The sequence below is a fragment of the Dama dama genome, chromosome 20 (assembly GCF_033118175.1).
Source record: "Dama dama isolate Ldn47 chromosome 20, ASM3311817v1, whole genome shotgun sequence".
Classification (NCBI taxonomy): Eukaryota; Metazoa; Chordata; class Mammalia; order Artiodactyla; family Cervidae; genus Dama; species Dama dama.
Window position 1 is genome coordinate 35957564 of NC_083700.1, and position 15968 is coordinate 35973531.

The following is a 15968-nucleotide window of genomic DNA, read 5'->3' on the forward strand; positions in this document are numbered from 1 at the left end:
TCTCAGTTTCCTCATCCATAAAATGAGGAAAATAATTGTACTTACCTCAGAGAGGTTATGCGAATCAAATAAAATGCGTAGAAAGTTCAATAGCTGCCTGTTAGTGCTCACAATAAGCTCTCAACAAATAACAGCTGTTGTTGTCACTATCTTATATCAGACATGAGGTATCAACTGAACTAAATGTTACCTTTTCCAGGCAGTTCCCAATTTTGGGGTGTGCTTAGTCGCTCAGTCATGTCCGACTCTGCGACCCCATGGACTGTAGCCCGCCAGGTGTCTGTGGGGATTCTCCAGGCAAGAATACTAGAGTGAGTTGCCAGCTCTCCTCCTGGGGATATTTCCATTCCAGGGATTGAACCCAGGTATCTCACATTTCAGGCAGATTCTTTACTGTCTGAGCCACCAGGTAAGCTCAATTATTATTATTATTATTTTTATAATGGATTTCAATTGTTAAAGAAAATTTAAATGAAAATCAGTTGGCTTTTTAAAACTCCTGCGCTTTCTTCACATAGATAAAGCCAATCAGTCTGGCAGCATTGGTTTATTTTCCTAAGGACACTGTTGGTGGCAGGAATAAATTTGAGTGAAATGTGGAAATGGTAATGGGAACTTAAGCCTTGCTCCTCTTCTCTCCCAGGATTACTGTCATCCCATGATTTGTATCTTCTTCATTTCAATTATCCCTCCTTCCCTCCCTTTATCTCCTACTAGGTGCTAGACATTGAAGATGTGACATGAATTAGTTACAGTCTCTGTTCCCAAGGAGCCCACAGGAAGGTCATAGTGGGGGTACTGGGAAGATGGTGGTGGTTTTGGTGTCAAAGAGATAATTTTCTACAAGGAACTTAGTATAAAGTATGAGATATGCGTAGAATTCTGTGGAAACAGGAGCAGCAAGGACTTCCCACAAAAGTTTCCTTATGGATTTTAACATTCACCATTGCAGTGTGAAGAGCTCCCTCTTCCACAGTTTGTTTATACCAACAGCAAATAAAATGGGAGTGTTTCACAAATTAGATTAAGGCCTTTAGTTGCTCACAGGAATACATAACTATTTAGCTTTTCCCTCTAAGTCTGACCGTCTCAGTCATCTTTAAAACATAATGTATACATGAGTCACAGCTATTGTCTGACAATGGACGAATGTCTAAGCAGGGCTTGAGGGGTACAGCATGTTTAATGTGACCCAGATTCTGAGAAGACCCAGCTGAGGGGCAATTAATGTGGTGAATTAAACATGTGTGTGTGTTTTCCCTACAGAGAAAGGAGGAACAATTTTACAAATGAAATAAATTTCATTTATTTGCACATTCGTTAGCTATTAGCTCATCCCTTGTAACACAGTGACAGTCATGTTCTTACCCTCCTTTTTAAGCTTCTTCTTTGGAAGCTACTTGTGTCATAAATTATTTCTAGTGAATTTCTTTTGTTAGATGCTAAGTGACATTTTGAAAAAGGGCCATTATTGTCATTGTTGTTGTTAGCATTATCAAGACTTAAACATGTCAAAAGAGAGAAAATCCTGAGATCCTAACAAGATCCTGCTCAGTTGTACCTAAAAATCTTTAAATTCACACTGATTTGGGAACATTTATTTTGAAAAATGATTGTTAGAGAAGTTCCACTCTACCACCATCCTATCTTCACAACGGCTTTCTGGTATTTATTTTTAAAACAGTATCAAATTACTAGAAACGTAAAGCCTGCATCCCTAATGTTTATGTGAAACCAATCAACATTTGATTGTAGTTGAAGAAAATTAACCTAACAGGCTGTATTTCAGTTTGCAGTAAACAATACTTACATGTTTGCTTTTTAAATTATTTCCTAAAAAAATTCTTTCTTAGAACTGATTTATCTTCAATAAGCTTCAAAATGACATACTTCTTTTGTGTCATAAAGTAAGAAATAAATAAGGAATAAGAAAATTGGGTTTCTGAATTTCTTGGTGGTAGATAGCTCTTAGTGCTTTTCTAAACTTAGGTTGAAAGAATAAGAAGAAAAAATGGTAAAGATTGAGTGATAGCACCAATTCTAGCAAGCAGTGGATTTATGTGGCTCTCACCAGCTTTCCTTAAGTCGTTTGATACACTAGGACTGAGGCATAAACCAGCGAATTCTCTAATCCTTACTTTTCTGATTATGGTGTAATTTTGAACATGGGACAAGACCTAGAATGTGGTATCCATCATTTATTGTCTTATCTTTCCTAGAGCTCAGAAATCCACCTGTCCCATTTCCCACTTGTATAAAGTATCGCACCAAGGCAAAGATCCAAACCGCAGAGGCATGCAGGAGAAGAGTAGGTCTGCTATTCGGGAGAGTCCAGAAACGGTGGCAAGACCCACAGGCGGTGAAACCATTTGGTGTCATTTTAGGGGCTCTAAAGAGCTCTGGTACCATAGTCCTTTATGTCTCAACAGAGACAAGAATTCAGCAAGAGGCAAAGTGATAGATGAGAAGTGATTTTTTAGAATAGGATGCCTGTTTGTAGGCACCTGAAGCTCATCCACATGCTACTGAATGCCAGGCCCTCTACTGCACACTTTATATACATTATCTGCAAGTTAGAGGAAATCAACACCACCACCATCACTGATGAAGAACCAAGATCAAAGGCACTTATCACCTTGCTCCTGGTTATAAATCTTGTCACCCTAAACTAACAAGGAGATGCCACTGACAGATTTTAGTCTTCTACACTCAGCTCAGGGACCAAAACTGACAGCTCAAAAAACCCCATTGCCATTTTTGTTTTCATCCAAATTTCTGATACTAACATCTCCCACATGACTCATCTTTTTCTACTGAGCTCCTTGTTTACTGGAAGGACCTTGCACTTCCACTAGCCTCTTTCTTTTCTAGGCCTTCAGTATATTTTCTTCTTGCCCTTCTCTCCAATCTCTGGCTTACTGTATTTGAGAGATATTATTAATATCTCGGGCTTCCCAGGTGGTGCTAGTGGTAAAGAACCTGTCTGCCAATGCAGGAGACTAAGAGACCTGGGTTTGATCCCTGGGTTGGGAAGATCCTCTGGAGGGGGTCACAGCAACTGACTCCAGTATTCTTGCCTGGAGAATCCCGTGGACAGAGGAGCCTGGTGGGCTACAGTCCATGGGGTTGCAAAGAGTCAGATATGACTTGGCACATGAACAACAACAAAGTCATATTTTTAATATATACATATGTATACTAATATGGATACATATGTATACATGATTATAAAAGTTTAATAGAATTTATTAGGTCATTGCTGCCTTTTTGTGACCTGAGACCTATTAGTTAATGCTTATAGAGTTCTTACTGTTAGGCCTCACATGTCTTAGGCATTGTATCAGTGCTTCTCAGACTTTAATGTAAATATATGTCACCTGGAGATCTTTCTAAAATATAAGTTCTGATTCATTCAGTGTGGGAGTAGGGCCCAAGAGTCTACATTTCTAATAAGCTCCTGGGTGATGCTGTTGGTCCATAGACTGCATCTTGAATAGCAAGGCATTGTATCATTTGATCTGGATGACCAGACAGTGAGCTGAATATTATTTTCCCCATTCTACAGATGTGGAGGAATTAGATCATTTTCCCAAGGGCATATTGCTAGACACTAGCGCTGCTGGCAGTGCAGAACCCAGTTCTGCTTCCTGATATGTATGCTCTGGGCTTTGAAAATGTCCTACAACACCCAAAGCTGATCTGATGCTACCTGAAACAAAGTTTATATTTTTGTTAGCTATTTCTTCCTTTTTAATGAAACTTCTTTTCTAGTTTAAATGCTCCTTATGCTGGACCTTTTGTTACAGAATGATTCAGATGTGCTGGATTTTGTTTCTAAAGATGATATGTAAAGTTTATTAAAAAAAATTTTTTTAACATTTAGCATAATTGACTTACCATGCTGTGTTAGTTTCAGGTGTGAAGCAAAAAACTTTTGTATGATTTATTTGCCAAGATTACAGGTTAGGAAACACTGTACCGTTGATGCAATCTGATTTGAACACAAGAGGAAGTTGCTGGGAAAGGATGCATGTGAGGAAAGGAAATCCTCAGGCCGATTTATTGTTTAACGCTCAGTGTACAGTGTGCTGTGTTTGTCACCGGCTAGTGGAAAAGGAGTGCTTGTCCTTAACAGAGCAGATACACTTTTAAGAATAACATTTTGACCTGCTTTTAAATTAATTTGGTTCATAATAGAACATCTAAGCTACAGAAATATAATAGTAAAATAAAAAATGATCTAAAAATCCCACCGATTTTCATATTTTATTTTTATTTTAAAAAATGTTTAGAATATATCTCGAAACAGAGATCCAGGACCACATTTACGCAGAAGTGCAAGAGTTCAAGTGGTAATAAATTATAAATCATTTAAACACTTTTATTTTGAGGGGCAATAGGAGTAAAAGGGGGCAGTTAGGAGTCCCCCCAAATTTAAGAAATGCGAATGCACTGCTCAGCCAGCACTCGAGTTCTGGGGTCACGTTCCAGCTTTCACGAAGGGTCTCAAAACTTAGCCCAACCCGTGCCGCTGAGAACTAGAGTTCTACGCGCTCAAAACCGGCCCGTCGCCGACGCATGCGCAGTGCGGCCGCCGTGGCTCGGTGGGCGTTTCGCAGGCCTATTTCTCTCCCGCAGGTTTTGTGCTTTTAGTGAAAGGGCCGGGACTGCGACGCCAAACAGTTCCGAGCCCAAGACGGCAGAGGGAAACCATCTCTACGTGAAAAACACATCGCGTTGAAATAAGCTGCGGGAAGGGGTAGGGGTAGGTTCGGCAGGCGTCTCCAGATACACGCTTTTATTGTGGCAAAACATCTTCACGAGCAACTAACTCGGAGGGACAGGAGTTATCTGTAGGAAGGGAATTGAGAAGGTGGAGGGGTGAGGGGTAACGACCTCTATAACTTTCAGCGTTGCGTTCTCAAGATGCCCTGTGCTTTTTTTTTTTTTTCCATTTCTTTGGGGAGTCCGGATGCCCCAATTAACCCTTCGCTCCTCTCGAACCCTTTAAAAAATTGTGTTTAGGAGGTCCCAATAGAAGCCCCCACCGAATTACACTGTTTAGACACACCCCCCCCCCCCCAAGCAGGCGATCTCCGGACGCCTGGGGCTGTGCGAGCCCCGCAGACCTGAGGGCTCGTGGTGGGCGGGGGCGCCTTGAGGGATCCCCTTGGCCGCCCCGCTCCCCTCCCTTCCCCTCCCCGCCCGGGCCGTCGACCCCGGGCCAGGCCGGCGCGCGCTCTCCCACCCGCGCCTCTGGGGACTCGCAGACGGCAGCGAGAGCGGCCCGCGCGCTGGGCATGCTCAGTCGCCCGGCGCCGGGCTCGCAAGTCGGAAGCTTGTGCGCGACCGCCGCCGCCGAGCCGGCTGGAGCGCACGAAGAGCGCGCGGGACTCGCGGCGGCGGCCAGGAGGCGGCGGACCCGGGCCGGGATCGGAGCCGAGCCCGGCGCGGGGCCCGGGATCCGCCCGCCGCGGCGCCTGCTCCTTCGCACCGTCGCACCCTCGCAGGCAAGGGGCCGGCCGCGGCTGGCGTCGGCGGAGCCGAGGAGCGGCGGCGGCGGCGTTGGCGGCCGCCGCCGCATCTCCGCTGCCTGCCCCGGCCGGGCAGCGTCCAGGAGCCGTCGGGCATGGAGCCGTGGAAGCAATGCGCGCAGTGGCTCATCCACTGCAAGGTGCTGCCCGCCAACCACCGGGTGACCTGGGACTCGGCGCAGGTGTTCGACCTGGCCCAGACCCTCCGCGATGGAGTCCTGCTCTGCCAACTGCTCAACAACCTCCGGGCGCACTCCATCAACCTGAAGGAGATCAACCTGAGGCCGCAGATGTCCCAGGTAACGAGGCCGGCGCGGTCGCCTCCGCCTCCAGCCGGCATCTCCCATTAATCAGCCGGCTAATGTCTTTGTGTAAATGCAAACATCTAGGTACTCTCTGTTTGCCCTGCCTTCTGCTTTGCGGACCGCTTCGGCTTCTTGTACCTTGGCTTTACATGGTTTAGCTCTTTAGTTGAATGCTAGAGCCCTGTGTCCTAAGATGGTATGAGGATTTCTTAAGGGCTTTCTGTGAGGCGGGAAAGAACAAGCTGTCCTAAGGTGCCCTTCACCTACTGGGGGTGGGTGGATGGGGGTGTGTGTGTGTGTGTGGGTGTGTGTGTTGGGCTCAACAAAAAGAGTTTGGTCCAGCTCTTTTTTAATAACGATGGGCAGGCATGGAAGGAGCTGATGGGGGTAATTATGCCTTTAGTTCTTTTGCTTGCGTTTCGTCCCCATGTTTTCTTGAAAGAGGAAGCATGACATAAAGGAGGACTCTAGGAAGTGGAGGGCGTTCCGGTACCGTTATCTGTACGGGATTGACACTGCCAAAGGGCGGAAAAGGGAGCACAGCGTAGCGGCTGCCCTGAAAGCCCCCTGAGCTTGGGGCCAGCTGGCAAGCTTCATGGTTGTGTTTATAGCTCGTCTTAAGCCATGTGAGAAGGAGCCAGTCCAACCTCTCTCAACAGCAGCAGGAAACGCGAAGTTTCGCTCCAGATTCCGCCTGCCTTCATTCAGTCTTGCTCAGGTGGTATGGTGCACTCTTGGCTTCTGTGGCTGGAGCCCTTCCTGGAGGTGCCTCTTTGAGGAGTTAAAAAAAAAAAAAAAAAATGCAACTCTGGAAGGCTGTGTGCATCTTAAACTCGTGAGTCGCTACACAGTGGAATGGTAGTTTCTTGGTCCTGTCAGAAAGTTTTTATGCAGAAAGGTGTTAAAATACAACTCAGTACATCTATTTTCTCTTTTAGAGAAAAAGCCACTTTCAGAGTAAAAAACCACTTTCAGCTTGAAAGGGAGAGGAAACAGTTCCCTACGTGATACACTTTAAGCAGCACTAATCCTGAATGATACAGAGCCTCAGCTACTTAGCAACCAGAAGAGTGCCTTTTACAGCAGAACTTTATATAATGCAGACTCGAGGTAATGTAATAATTATGTTTTTAAAGTTAGAACACACACATTCCTCTCTTCTGGATGTCAGCGCTTTATCAGGGCCCGTCTGCACCTCCAGTTCTGCATACCTTGCCCGTCTGCCTTCAACCTGCTGGTTAGTGGTTCCCAAGAAAGAACAGGCTTGTAAGTGGTGAGAACCATACAGTTTTAGAAGAGAGATAATTTATTTCATACTATCCCATATTCCGGGGGTGGTGTTGGCTAACTCCATGGACCCCTTAAGAGTTGTCGCAGTTCGGAATATCATGTCCAAGGATTTAACAGACTTTTCCATTAAGCTGGAAGTTGCTGCTTTGCTCAGCGTTCTCTAGGGAGCTGCAACTGATTATCCAGTCTGCAGATCCCCATTTTCCACCTGACCTATGGCCTTAGGATGCTTTGGTCCCCCAGCAGGTAATATGGTACTGTGCATGTCCTGAAACTGAACACTTGGGGGTTGTTCATTAAGTGGTTCTCAATAATCAAGTGCTTTTGACAGCCGAGGTTCTCTGTTTTAACTTTCTAACCTTTACTTCAGTGTTAACAATGAGTGAAAATTTTTTCAAATGTGTTTTTGCTCTTTGTTCTCCTTGTAGAATATAGTAGATGTAATTTAATATTTTTGACAACAAAGAATCTTCATTATAAGCATCATTAATGAAAATTGAGCTCGTACGCTGCTCTAAGAACTCTATTCCCTACTGGGAATACCACAGTGAACACCTCAGGATCCTTGCCCTAAAGGAATTACTACATTATTCTACCAGATAAGTCACCATGTTATAATGAGCTAAACAGTTGAATGACCTTCCTTAGACTGTTGTGCTTTGGGGTTCTTAACCCTGAGCTTCCTGGTTCCAAATTCTCTGCAGTAATTTTCTATGAACATGACTTAGCGACTAAACAACAATTTTCTGTGAGTGTGGACTTCTTCCAAAAATGAACTGTGGAAGGCTAGTACCTGAATACAGTGATGTCTCTTCTTGCTGTCTTCCTGATTCTTGGCTACATTGCAGAGAGAGAATGTTGCTGAAAAACTGAGTTCTTCACAGGTGATCTTGTATTATGTAAGTTGTCCTTAAATTCTTAAATGAGACTTCATAATGTTTTCATTAAATAATTCATTGACGTATTTAACATACCTTCTGTGCCTGGCAGATACTATGCACTTAATAGGTGTTCACTTTTAGCAAAATTACTTAAAACTTTTTTTTTTTTTTTTTTTGGCTATTGTCACATTAAGAGTAAAAGGTTACAATCAAAATTCTAAACATCAATTGCAAAGTCTACAAGTTCCTTTGGGCTGACATCTCTGCCTCTAACTACTCCTGTCTTTCTTGGTGAAGGTTCTGTCTGCTTCTGGTTATCAGGTTCCTCATCTGTCAGCTCAATTCATACACTATAGTGAATAATCTAATAACCCAGTGAAACTCTGACATATGTCCCAGCAGACCTTACTCTTCTGAATTTAGAGTTGCTATTACTAGTTCTTGTGGCTTTTGCTATGTCTAAGACTCATTCTGTCCACCTGGCTTAAGTTTTGTTGAAGATATTAATTTGAAATAGACTCTTTATAACACCTGATCTTCTAGGCCAGGAAATAACTGGAGACTCTCAATTCAGAGTTTTGTGGTATTTGAGACTGTTATGAACAGATAGTGACACCAGAAATTCTAGTGTATCAGTATCTTGCTTATTGCTTGTTTTTAATTTTTCAGAAAGAGGCTAAAATGAGTAGCCTCTTTTAATAATGTTTATCTCCAATGAGTGGGATTTCTTCCACTCTTCTTGTTTAGTCTTCTACCTTATTTGTGTGAAAAAATGATAACCCTCAAATAATTAGACAATTTTAGGTTTGACTCTTGGGGTCTTAATCAGCTGTCCTCCAAAATAAAATTATAAATGGGATCTAGATTCTCTTACTTAGTAATTGTTGTTTTTGGCTGTGGACATCGGCCTTTTGGAGGTCTTATATTGAAAGAGGAGAATATTCTTCAGTTCAATATAGGTTCTTTTCTTTTTTTGAAAACCTGATTTAGATTTTATTTTATTAGTTAAGGTGCTAAATATTAATCCCATTTAGTTACACATTAAACATATTCCTTTTATTATAAAGAATAAAAGTTAAATAAAACCCAGATGATCCATGAAAATCCACACAGTCTGTGAAATCTGATCTCTGTATATACTAGACAGATTTACTTTTCATCCAAAACAGTGTTCTAGATAGGATACCAAGCATATACATGATTCTGGAAGAGAAGAGCCTTTCTGTGCTATTTGTACTGGGGAGGTGCTTTGTGGAAGACTGGGTTTTGGGCTTGATGTCACTTTTGGTGGTTAAGACAGTCTCCATAAATGCCTGTAATCAACCATGGATGTATTGTCAATGAAATTATCTTAATCTTTGTGTTAGTCACTCAGTTGTATCTGACTCTTTGTGACCGCATGGACTGTAGCTCATCAGGGTCCTCTGTCCATGGCATTCTCCAGGCCAGAATACTCGAGTGGGTTGCCATTTCCTTCTCCAGGGGATCTTCCCAACGCAGGAATTGAACCCACTTCTCCTGCATTGCAGACAGTTTCTCTAATCTTATTATTTTGTAATTTTTGCTTTGTCTTAGGATGGTAATAACACATTTGATAAATTTACTGACCACTGTGTACAGTATAGGTAAACTTTGAATTGTCTTAAAATGACCTATTCAGTTTTCAAGGGTTCCTTCAACAAATGGTTTGTTCCTACTATGTGCCAGACACTGTTTTAGGTACTGGCTTAGAGCAGTAAACTCAATAGAGTCCCTGCCCTAAAAGGATTTATATTTTAGTGAGGAACAATAAATAAACGGCTATATAATGTGATGGGCTCTGAAGAGATGTGAGCTTGGGTAAGGGTCTAGAGGGAAATGTGATTTGATTTTATGGAAGGTAGTCAAGAAAGGCTTCCTCCGAGGATTTGACAACTGAGCAGGACCTGAAGGGAGTGCAAGAAGGCAGGAATGTGGATGTTTGGAAGAAGCAAGTTCCTGGCAGAAGGAACACCCAAGTGCTAAGGTCGTGAGAGGTATTTAAATGGCAGGTAAACTGGAGGAACAACCAGAAGGTCCATGGCTAGAGGAGAGTGAGTATGGGAAGGAGTGGTAGGGATGAGATCAGAGAGAAGATGGGAACTAGATTTTTAGCACTTGTGAACTGTGGAGGACTTAAGACTTCTACCCTGAGTAACATAGGAATCACGTGGCCTGACTTAATTTCGATAGGGTCATTCTGGCTGCCGTGTTGAGAGTAGATGGCAGAGCAGCCAGGATGGAAGAGTCAGGCTCAGGCAGTCATTCCGGCAGTGATGATGGTGGCTCTGACCAGGGTGATTGCAGGGCAGGTGATGGGAAAGAACCCAGCCTTAGGTATATTTTGAAGGTGGAGCCAGCAAAGACTTATCGACAGCATCAGATGACAGGGGTGAGAGGAGCCAAGAATGACTCCAGGGTTTCTGGCCTGAGGAACTGAACTGATGGAGTCTTCATTGTCTGAGATGGAGAAGATGGAAGGTGGAGAGAGGGGGAGGATGATGTGGAGTTAGTTCTGTCTGAAATGCCCATCAGGCCTGTAGATGCTGAGCAGGCAACTGTAGAAGTTGGAGATGGAGAGATAAAGTTCAGAGGCATCAGATATGGATGGTATTTAAAATCCTGGCAGTGTATGGTATCACGTAGGGTGTAGTGTCCAAAGAAAAGGTCAGAGGTGTGAGCCCTGGGGCTTCCCATGTGTCAAGGGTAGAGAGATGAGACCCTGCACTGGAGTTGAGAGAAAATGGCCATGGGGTAGGAGGGGAAGCTAGCAGAATGTGGTTTGAGCAAATCAGGTGAATAAAGTGTTTCTAGGAGGATTGATTAGACATGTTAAATGTTGTTCAAGTGAAAACAGGATTGAAGATGGACTATTGTATTAAGCAATATGAAATTCTTGAGTGACCTTGGTAGAAACAGATTTGGGGTGTGATGGGCAAACACTCCACTGGAGAAGAAGGGCAAATAGGAGGGGATCTAGACCACAAGTATAGTCATGTGTTTGGGGGTAATTTTGCTGCAGAGAGAGCAGATAAATGGGATACTGGCTAGTAGGGGAAAAGAGATCAAAAGGGTTATTTTCTTATCATATAGAATTTTTATGTAATACCAATTACAAGAGCTCTTTTAGATTTAGACAAACTTTATCATATGGCACAGTTATATATATGTGTATGTGTGGAAAAGATATGTATGTATATAAAAAAACATAAGTGAAATATATTTAACCAGAAAGTGTTAGTCGCTCAGTCATGTCTGACTCTTTGTGACCCCATGGTCTGTGGCCTACCAGGCTCCTCTGTCCATGGAATTTTCCAGGTAAGAAAACTGGAGTGGGTTGCCATTACACCACGGTGGCTCAGATTGTAATAAATCTGCCCACTGTGTGGGAGACCTGATTCGATCCCTGGGTCAGGAAGATCTCCCTGGAGAAGGGGATGGCAGCCCACCCCAGTATTCTTGCCTGGAGAAATGGACAGAGGAGCCTGGCGGGCTATAGCCCTTGGGATCACAAAGAGTCAGACACAACTAAGTAACTAACACATACACATACATGAAATATATTTAATGTGTTCCTAAAACTTTTCATTCTGATGGCTACTCTGCTGAATACCATTTCAATTCAGTCATTGATGTCCATGTTTTTTTCCCCAACATAATATTTTTCACCGAGTACTAAGCGTTGGTGATGCAGCATTGCTTAAAGAATTCACTACTTTTGTCCCCAGGATTTCCTTCAAAGCTCCTAACACACAATTGGTTTTTTTTTTTTTTTCAACTAGTATTTTGTTTATTTACAACTGATATTACAATGATTGTCTTTTTCACCTACACAGTTGTGTTTTTATCGCTGTTAATGCTTAAAGAGAAGTTTATTTCTGCTATACATAACTACATTGTTTGAAAACCATAATTATATTAGTTTTAACTTTAAGATGTGCTTTCCAAATGCAAATCTGCATCCCTGCCGCCAGGTACTGCTGTGTGAAGATTACTGGGTTACATGGTTGAGGGGGAAAAAAGGCTATCCTTGTCCAAAAAGAGTGGTGTGGCAGTTACATTTTTAGCCAGTCAGTTCAGAATAATGTCATTATTTAGTCTTTCTTCTCAGGAGTCAGTAACCTCTTTGCCATTTATTGGCTTATTCTCTTGGCCAGCATAATTTTATATTTGATACCAATCAAGATCTTTTCATGTGAAGTAGCTCAGGCATCTTAAGCACTTGGTCTGTCTGCATACTTGATGGCTTAACCTGGGCTCTCTAGGAACCAGAGCCTGGGATAAAGGATTGGAGTGCCAAAGCTTTACTGGTGAGGTACAATCCTGTGTCTGTCAGGGTGATGAAAATGAGACAGTGCCTTTTTTTTTCCTAAGATGGAGAAAATTATATCATATTTATAATGCAAATAGGGTTGATCCAGTGTAGATCACTGCTGATAGGATCCTAAGTTTCAAATACAACATACTCTTTTTTTCCTTAAACCCGCAGTGGCAGTTTGTGTTATTGACTTTGCGTCTGTCCTGAAATTCTAATTCTCACCACGCTACACTGTTCTGGTTCTCTTGTATTTTTTTATGTTCTTTCTTAACTTTTTTCGCTGGCGTCTCTATAAACACCTTGAGAGTTTTTGAGCTTTCTACCTTGCTGCCTTTTTTGTGTGTGTCCTCTGCCCTGTATTATTTCATGACACTGTGGCATTACCTCCTTTTCATGCTCTGATGGACCCGGTGTTCATGATGATAGCCTATATCTGCCTATTTTATGTCCCCATCTCTGGGGTTATAGTTTCTTCATGAATGGATGCGTGCATGAAGATCACATGATCAGAGTTCACCATGGAAAGTTCTTCCACAGCACAGTGAAGGGTGTATTGGGCAGGATGGAGCTGGGTATGAGAAAGACTCCTGCTGAAGTTCAGTCAAGCGTAGATGAGGCCTGTGGATGCGCAGCCAGAGAAGGGGCTGGAGTGGAGGCGCAGGGAGGAGCAAGAAAGATGAGAGATGATGAAGAGTTGTAATGGATCAGATTTGGGACCACTTAAGATGCAGTGAGAGTGGAAAGTATCCAGGATGAGCCTCCGGTTTTAGGCTTGGGTGACTAGAGGGATAGAGAGGAGGTGCAGATTTCAGAGAGAAGGGCATATAGACAGTTTTGGATGTTGAGTTTGAAGTTGTTACCAGCTACCTTCCATATTCTGTTGCAAGCATCTTACTCTCTTACTAATCATACTTTTTGGATTAATCTACTAATACCTAAAATTCAGCAATCTTTTGAACTCTTGGTCCCACCACCTCTTCACTGCCTTCATGTCTTCATTTCCTTCCTACTCATCTTTAATACCATGGCCATTGTAGCTACTTCCTTAGCTTCTCTTGGGTAGTGATATCAATCTGTTTAAAATACAACCCTGGTTAAATCCAGCTCTTCACTTTCTGCCTGCAGCTCAGCTGCTGAACCCAGTGGAGGAACACCTATGCCTCCTACGTGCACTCACTTTAAATTCAACATCCCTGTCCTCAGGTAGGTGCCTCAGGTGACTCAGCCATCTGATTACATTTCTCTAGACCACACATTCTTAAAGTATGATCTGGAGACTTCTGTGAAAGTTAAAGTCACTTTGAAAGTTAAAGTCACTCAGTCGTGTCCGACTCTTTGTGACCCCATGGATTATGTAGTCCATGGAATTCTCCAGGCCAGAATACTGGAGTGGGTAGCCTTTCCCTTCTCCAGGGGATCTTCCCAAACCAGAGATCAAACCCAGGTCTCCTGCATTGCAGGTGGATTCTTTACCGGCTGAGTCACAAGGGAAGCCCAAGAATACTGGAGTGGGTAGCCTATCCTTCTCCAGTGGACCTTCCCAACCTAGGAATTGAACCAGGGTCTCCTGCATTGCAGGTGGATTCTTTACCAACTCAGTTATGAGGGAGACTTCTGACAGCCCCTCAAATGCTTCTAGTTGTTCCATAAGGTCAAACTTTTAAAAATAATATTAAGATATTATTTGCCTTTTCTCACTCTCATTTTCTCACAGGTAAATAGTGGAGTTTTCCCCAAGCTACACGCTGCTGATGTCATTGCTGTGGTTGTATGTTTGTGTATATGTTAAAGATTTCCCAGTTTTAAAGTTCCAATATGTTCAGTGTTGATAGATAGACTCCCAAATACAAAAGCTGCTGAGGATTCTCCGTAATTATTTTTTTAGGAGTGTAAAGGGGCACTGAGACCAATTGGAAAACTTCAGTCTGTGACTCTCCCACATGCCTATTTGGTACTTTTTCTTCTTGAACTTCCATTTCCATTCTTCCTCTCAACTTGGTGATCTTGCTTCCTATTCCTCTGAGAAAACAGACACAGTCAGAGGAGAGTTTCTTCAGGCTCCCACCTTCCTGCATCTAACCCATAGACGATGCTTTCTCTCGTGTTCTGTGGGTGAATTATCAGTGCTCCTAGCAAAGGCCAGCCCTCCTTCCCTCTATCTCTGTGCTTTCCTATGTCTTTTATTGTCTCCTGGCTCTTTCTGTTAGCATGCACAGGATACGTTTTCAAGATAGAGACACACAGACTTGCCGATGACCATCAGGAGTGATGGAGAATGAGTAAGGTCTCCTAAAGCTTAACCTGAACTACTAGGGCAGGTCTGCCGTCTACCCCTTTATAACTGTTTAGTGGTTTCCTATGGACCATGGGATAAAATCCAAGCTCCATAGTAAGCACTCAGGGGCCCATGGGCTGGTACTGCTTCATGTCTGAAAGCTTTCTCAACTCTGCTCCTGACCTTTCTGTGGCTTCTCAAATGAACTGTGCTGTTAAATGTCTCTCTGCTATTGTGTTTGCCCATTTCTCCACGTGAAATGCCCTTTCTCATTAGTCTGAGTGAAGATTTGGTTCAAGGGCCCTTTGCAGTGAGGGTCACCCTACCCCTCCCTGTGTGTGGCTGATCCCTTACTGCGTCATGCCTCACTGTACAGTGTACAAGGGTGCAGGGCAGCATTCCTTGCACTGTTTTGCAATCTTTTTCTTATCTTTATCCCTTCCATGCTGTGAGCCTGCTTGAGGCTATCATAGGCTTTTTCATGTATATACATCTCTAGAATTTGACCCGGGGACTCATACGTTTCTTGCATACATAAGTAGGCATTAGTGAAACTTACTGATGTATTTATGAAAATAACTCTTTAGTACCTTGTCAAACACACCTATATAAAATTTAATAATATGTGCTGAGCACTATGTCATTAAAAACCAGAAACATCTGTTCCTTAAGCAGCATTACTAACAATAGCAGATAACATTACTCTGCTACATACTGCTGCTTTCCCCCGAGTGACTACCAGAAAGCGCCTGAACTTGTCTGTCTTTCAACTTCTTCATCTCAAAACAGACTTAACAAAAGAACCTACCTTCTAGAGTGGTTGAAAGGACCAAATGAACTAATTATCCCTGTGTTTGGCACATAACAAATGCTCAATAAATGTTAACTACTTTTACGATGATTATTACTACTGCTTTTGCAGAAACATGCCAGGCAATGTGGCAACACTTTGCTCACATTATCTCAGCCAGCCATCACAGCACCAGGAGGGGAACACTGCTGTTCATCCTTGTGATACTCTTCAAGGCTAAGAAGAGTTAGTAACTTGTCCTAACAAGTAGTTCATGATGGAGTCAAGATTAGAATGAAAACATTTAAAGTGAACTGAGATCCCAATTGCAAGGCTTTTGGCAAATCTGAAAGTGAGCTATGAGGAATTTTTCTTTGTTCCTCTGTCTTTTGCTCTTGTGGCATTCCTGCAGAAGAATGTACTGATTGGTTTTGTGGCTCTTGAACATAGCACCTCCATATGAAGTTGCATGTTGAGTAGCAACTTTGGATTAGGGTATTGAATTGGGGTTCCCTGGTGGGTCAAAGGTAAAGAATCCGGCTACCAATGTGGGAGAT

At 42.9% G+C, this 15968-nt stretch overlaps 1 protein-coding gene across 1 annotated transcript in view; it reads left to right on the forward strand.

Moving 5' to 3' along the window:
- Positions 1-5598: 5598 nt before the first annotated feature.
- The window catches only part of VAV3 (vav guanine nucleotide exchange factor 3), a 414579-nt gene continuing 404209 nt past the window's right edge, over positions 5599-15968 (forward strand). The window contains exon 1 of the mRNA XM_061121261.1: positions 5599-5833. Coding sequence (XP_060977244.1) covers positions 5630-5833 — 204 coding nt within the window. The 5' untranslated portion in view covers positions 5599-5629. The remainder of the gene's footprint in view (positions 5834-15968) is intronic.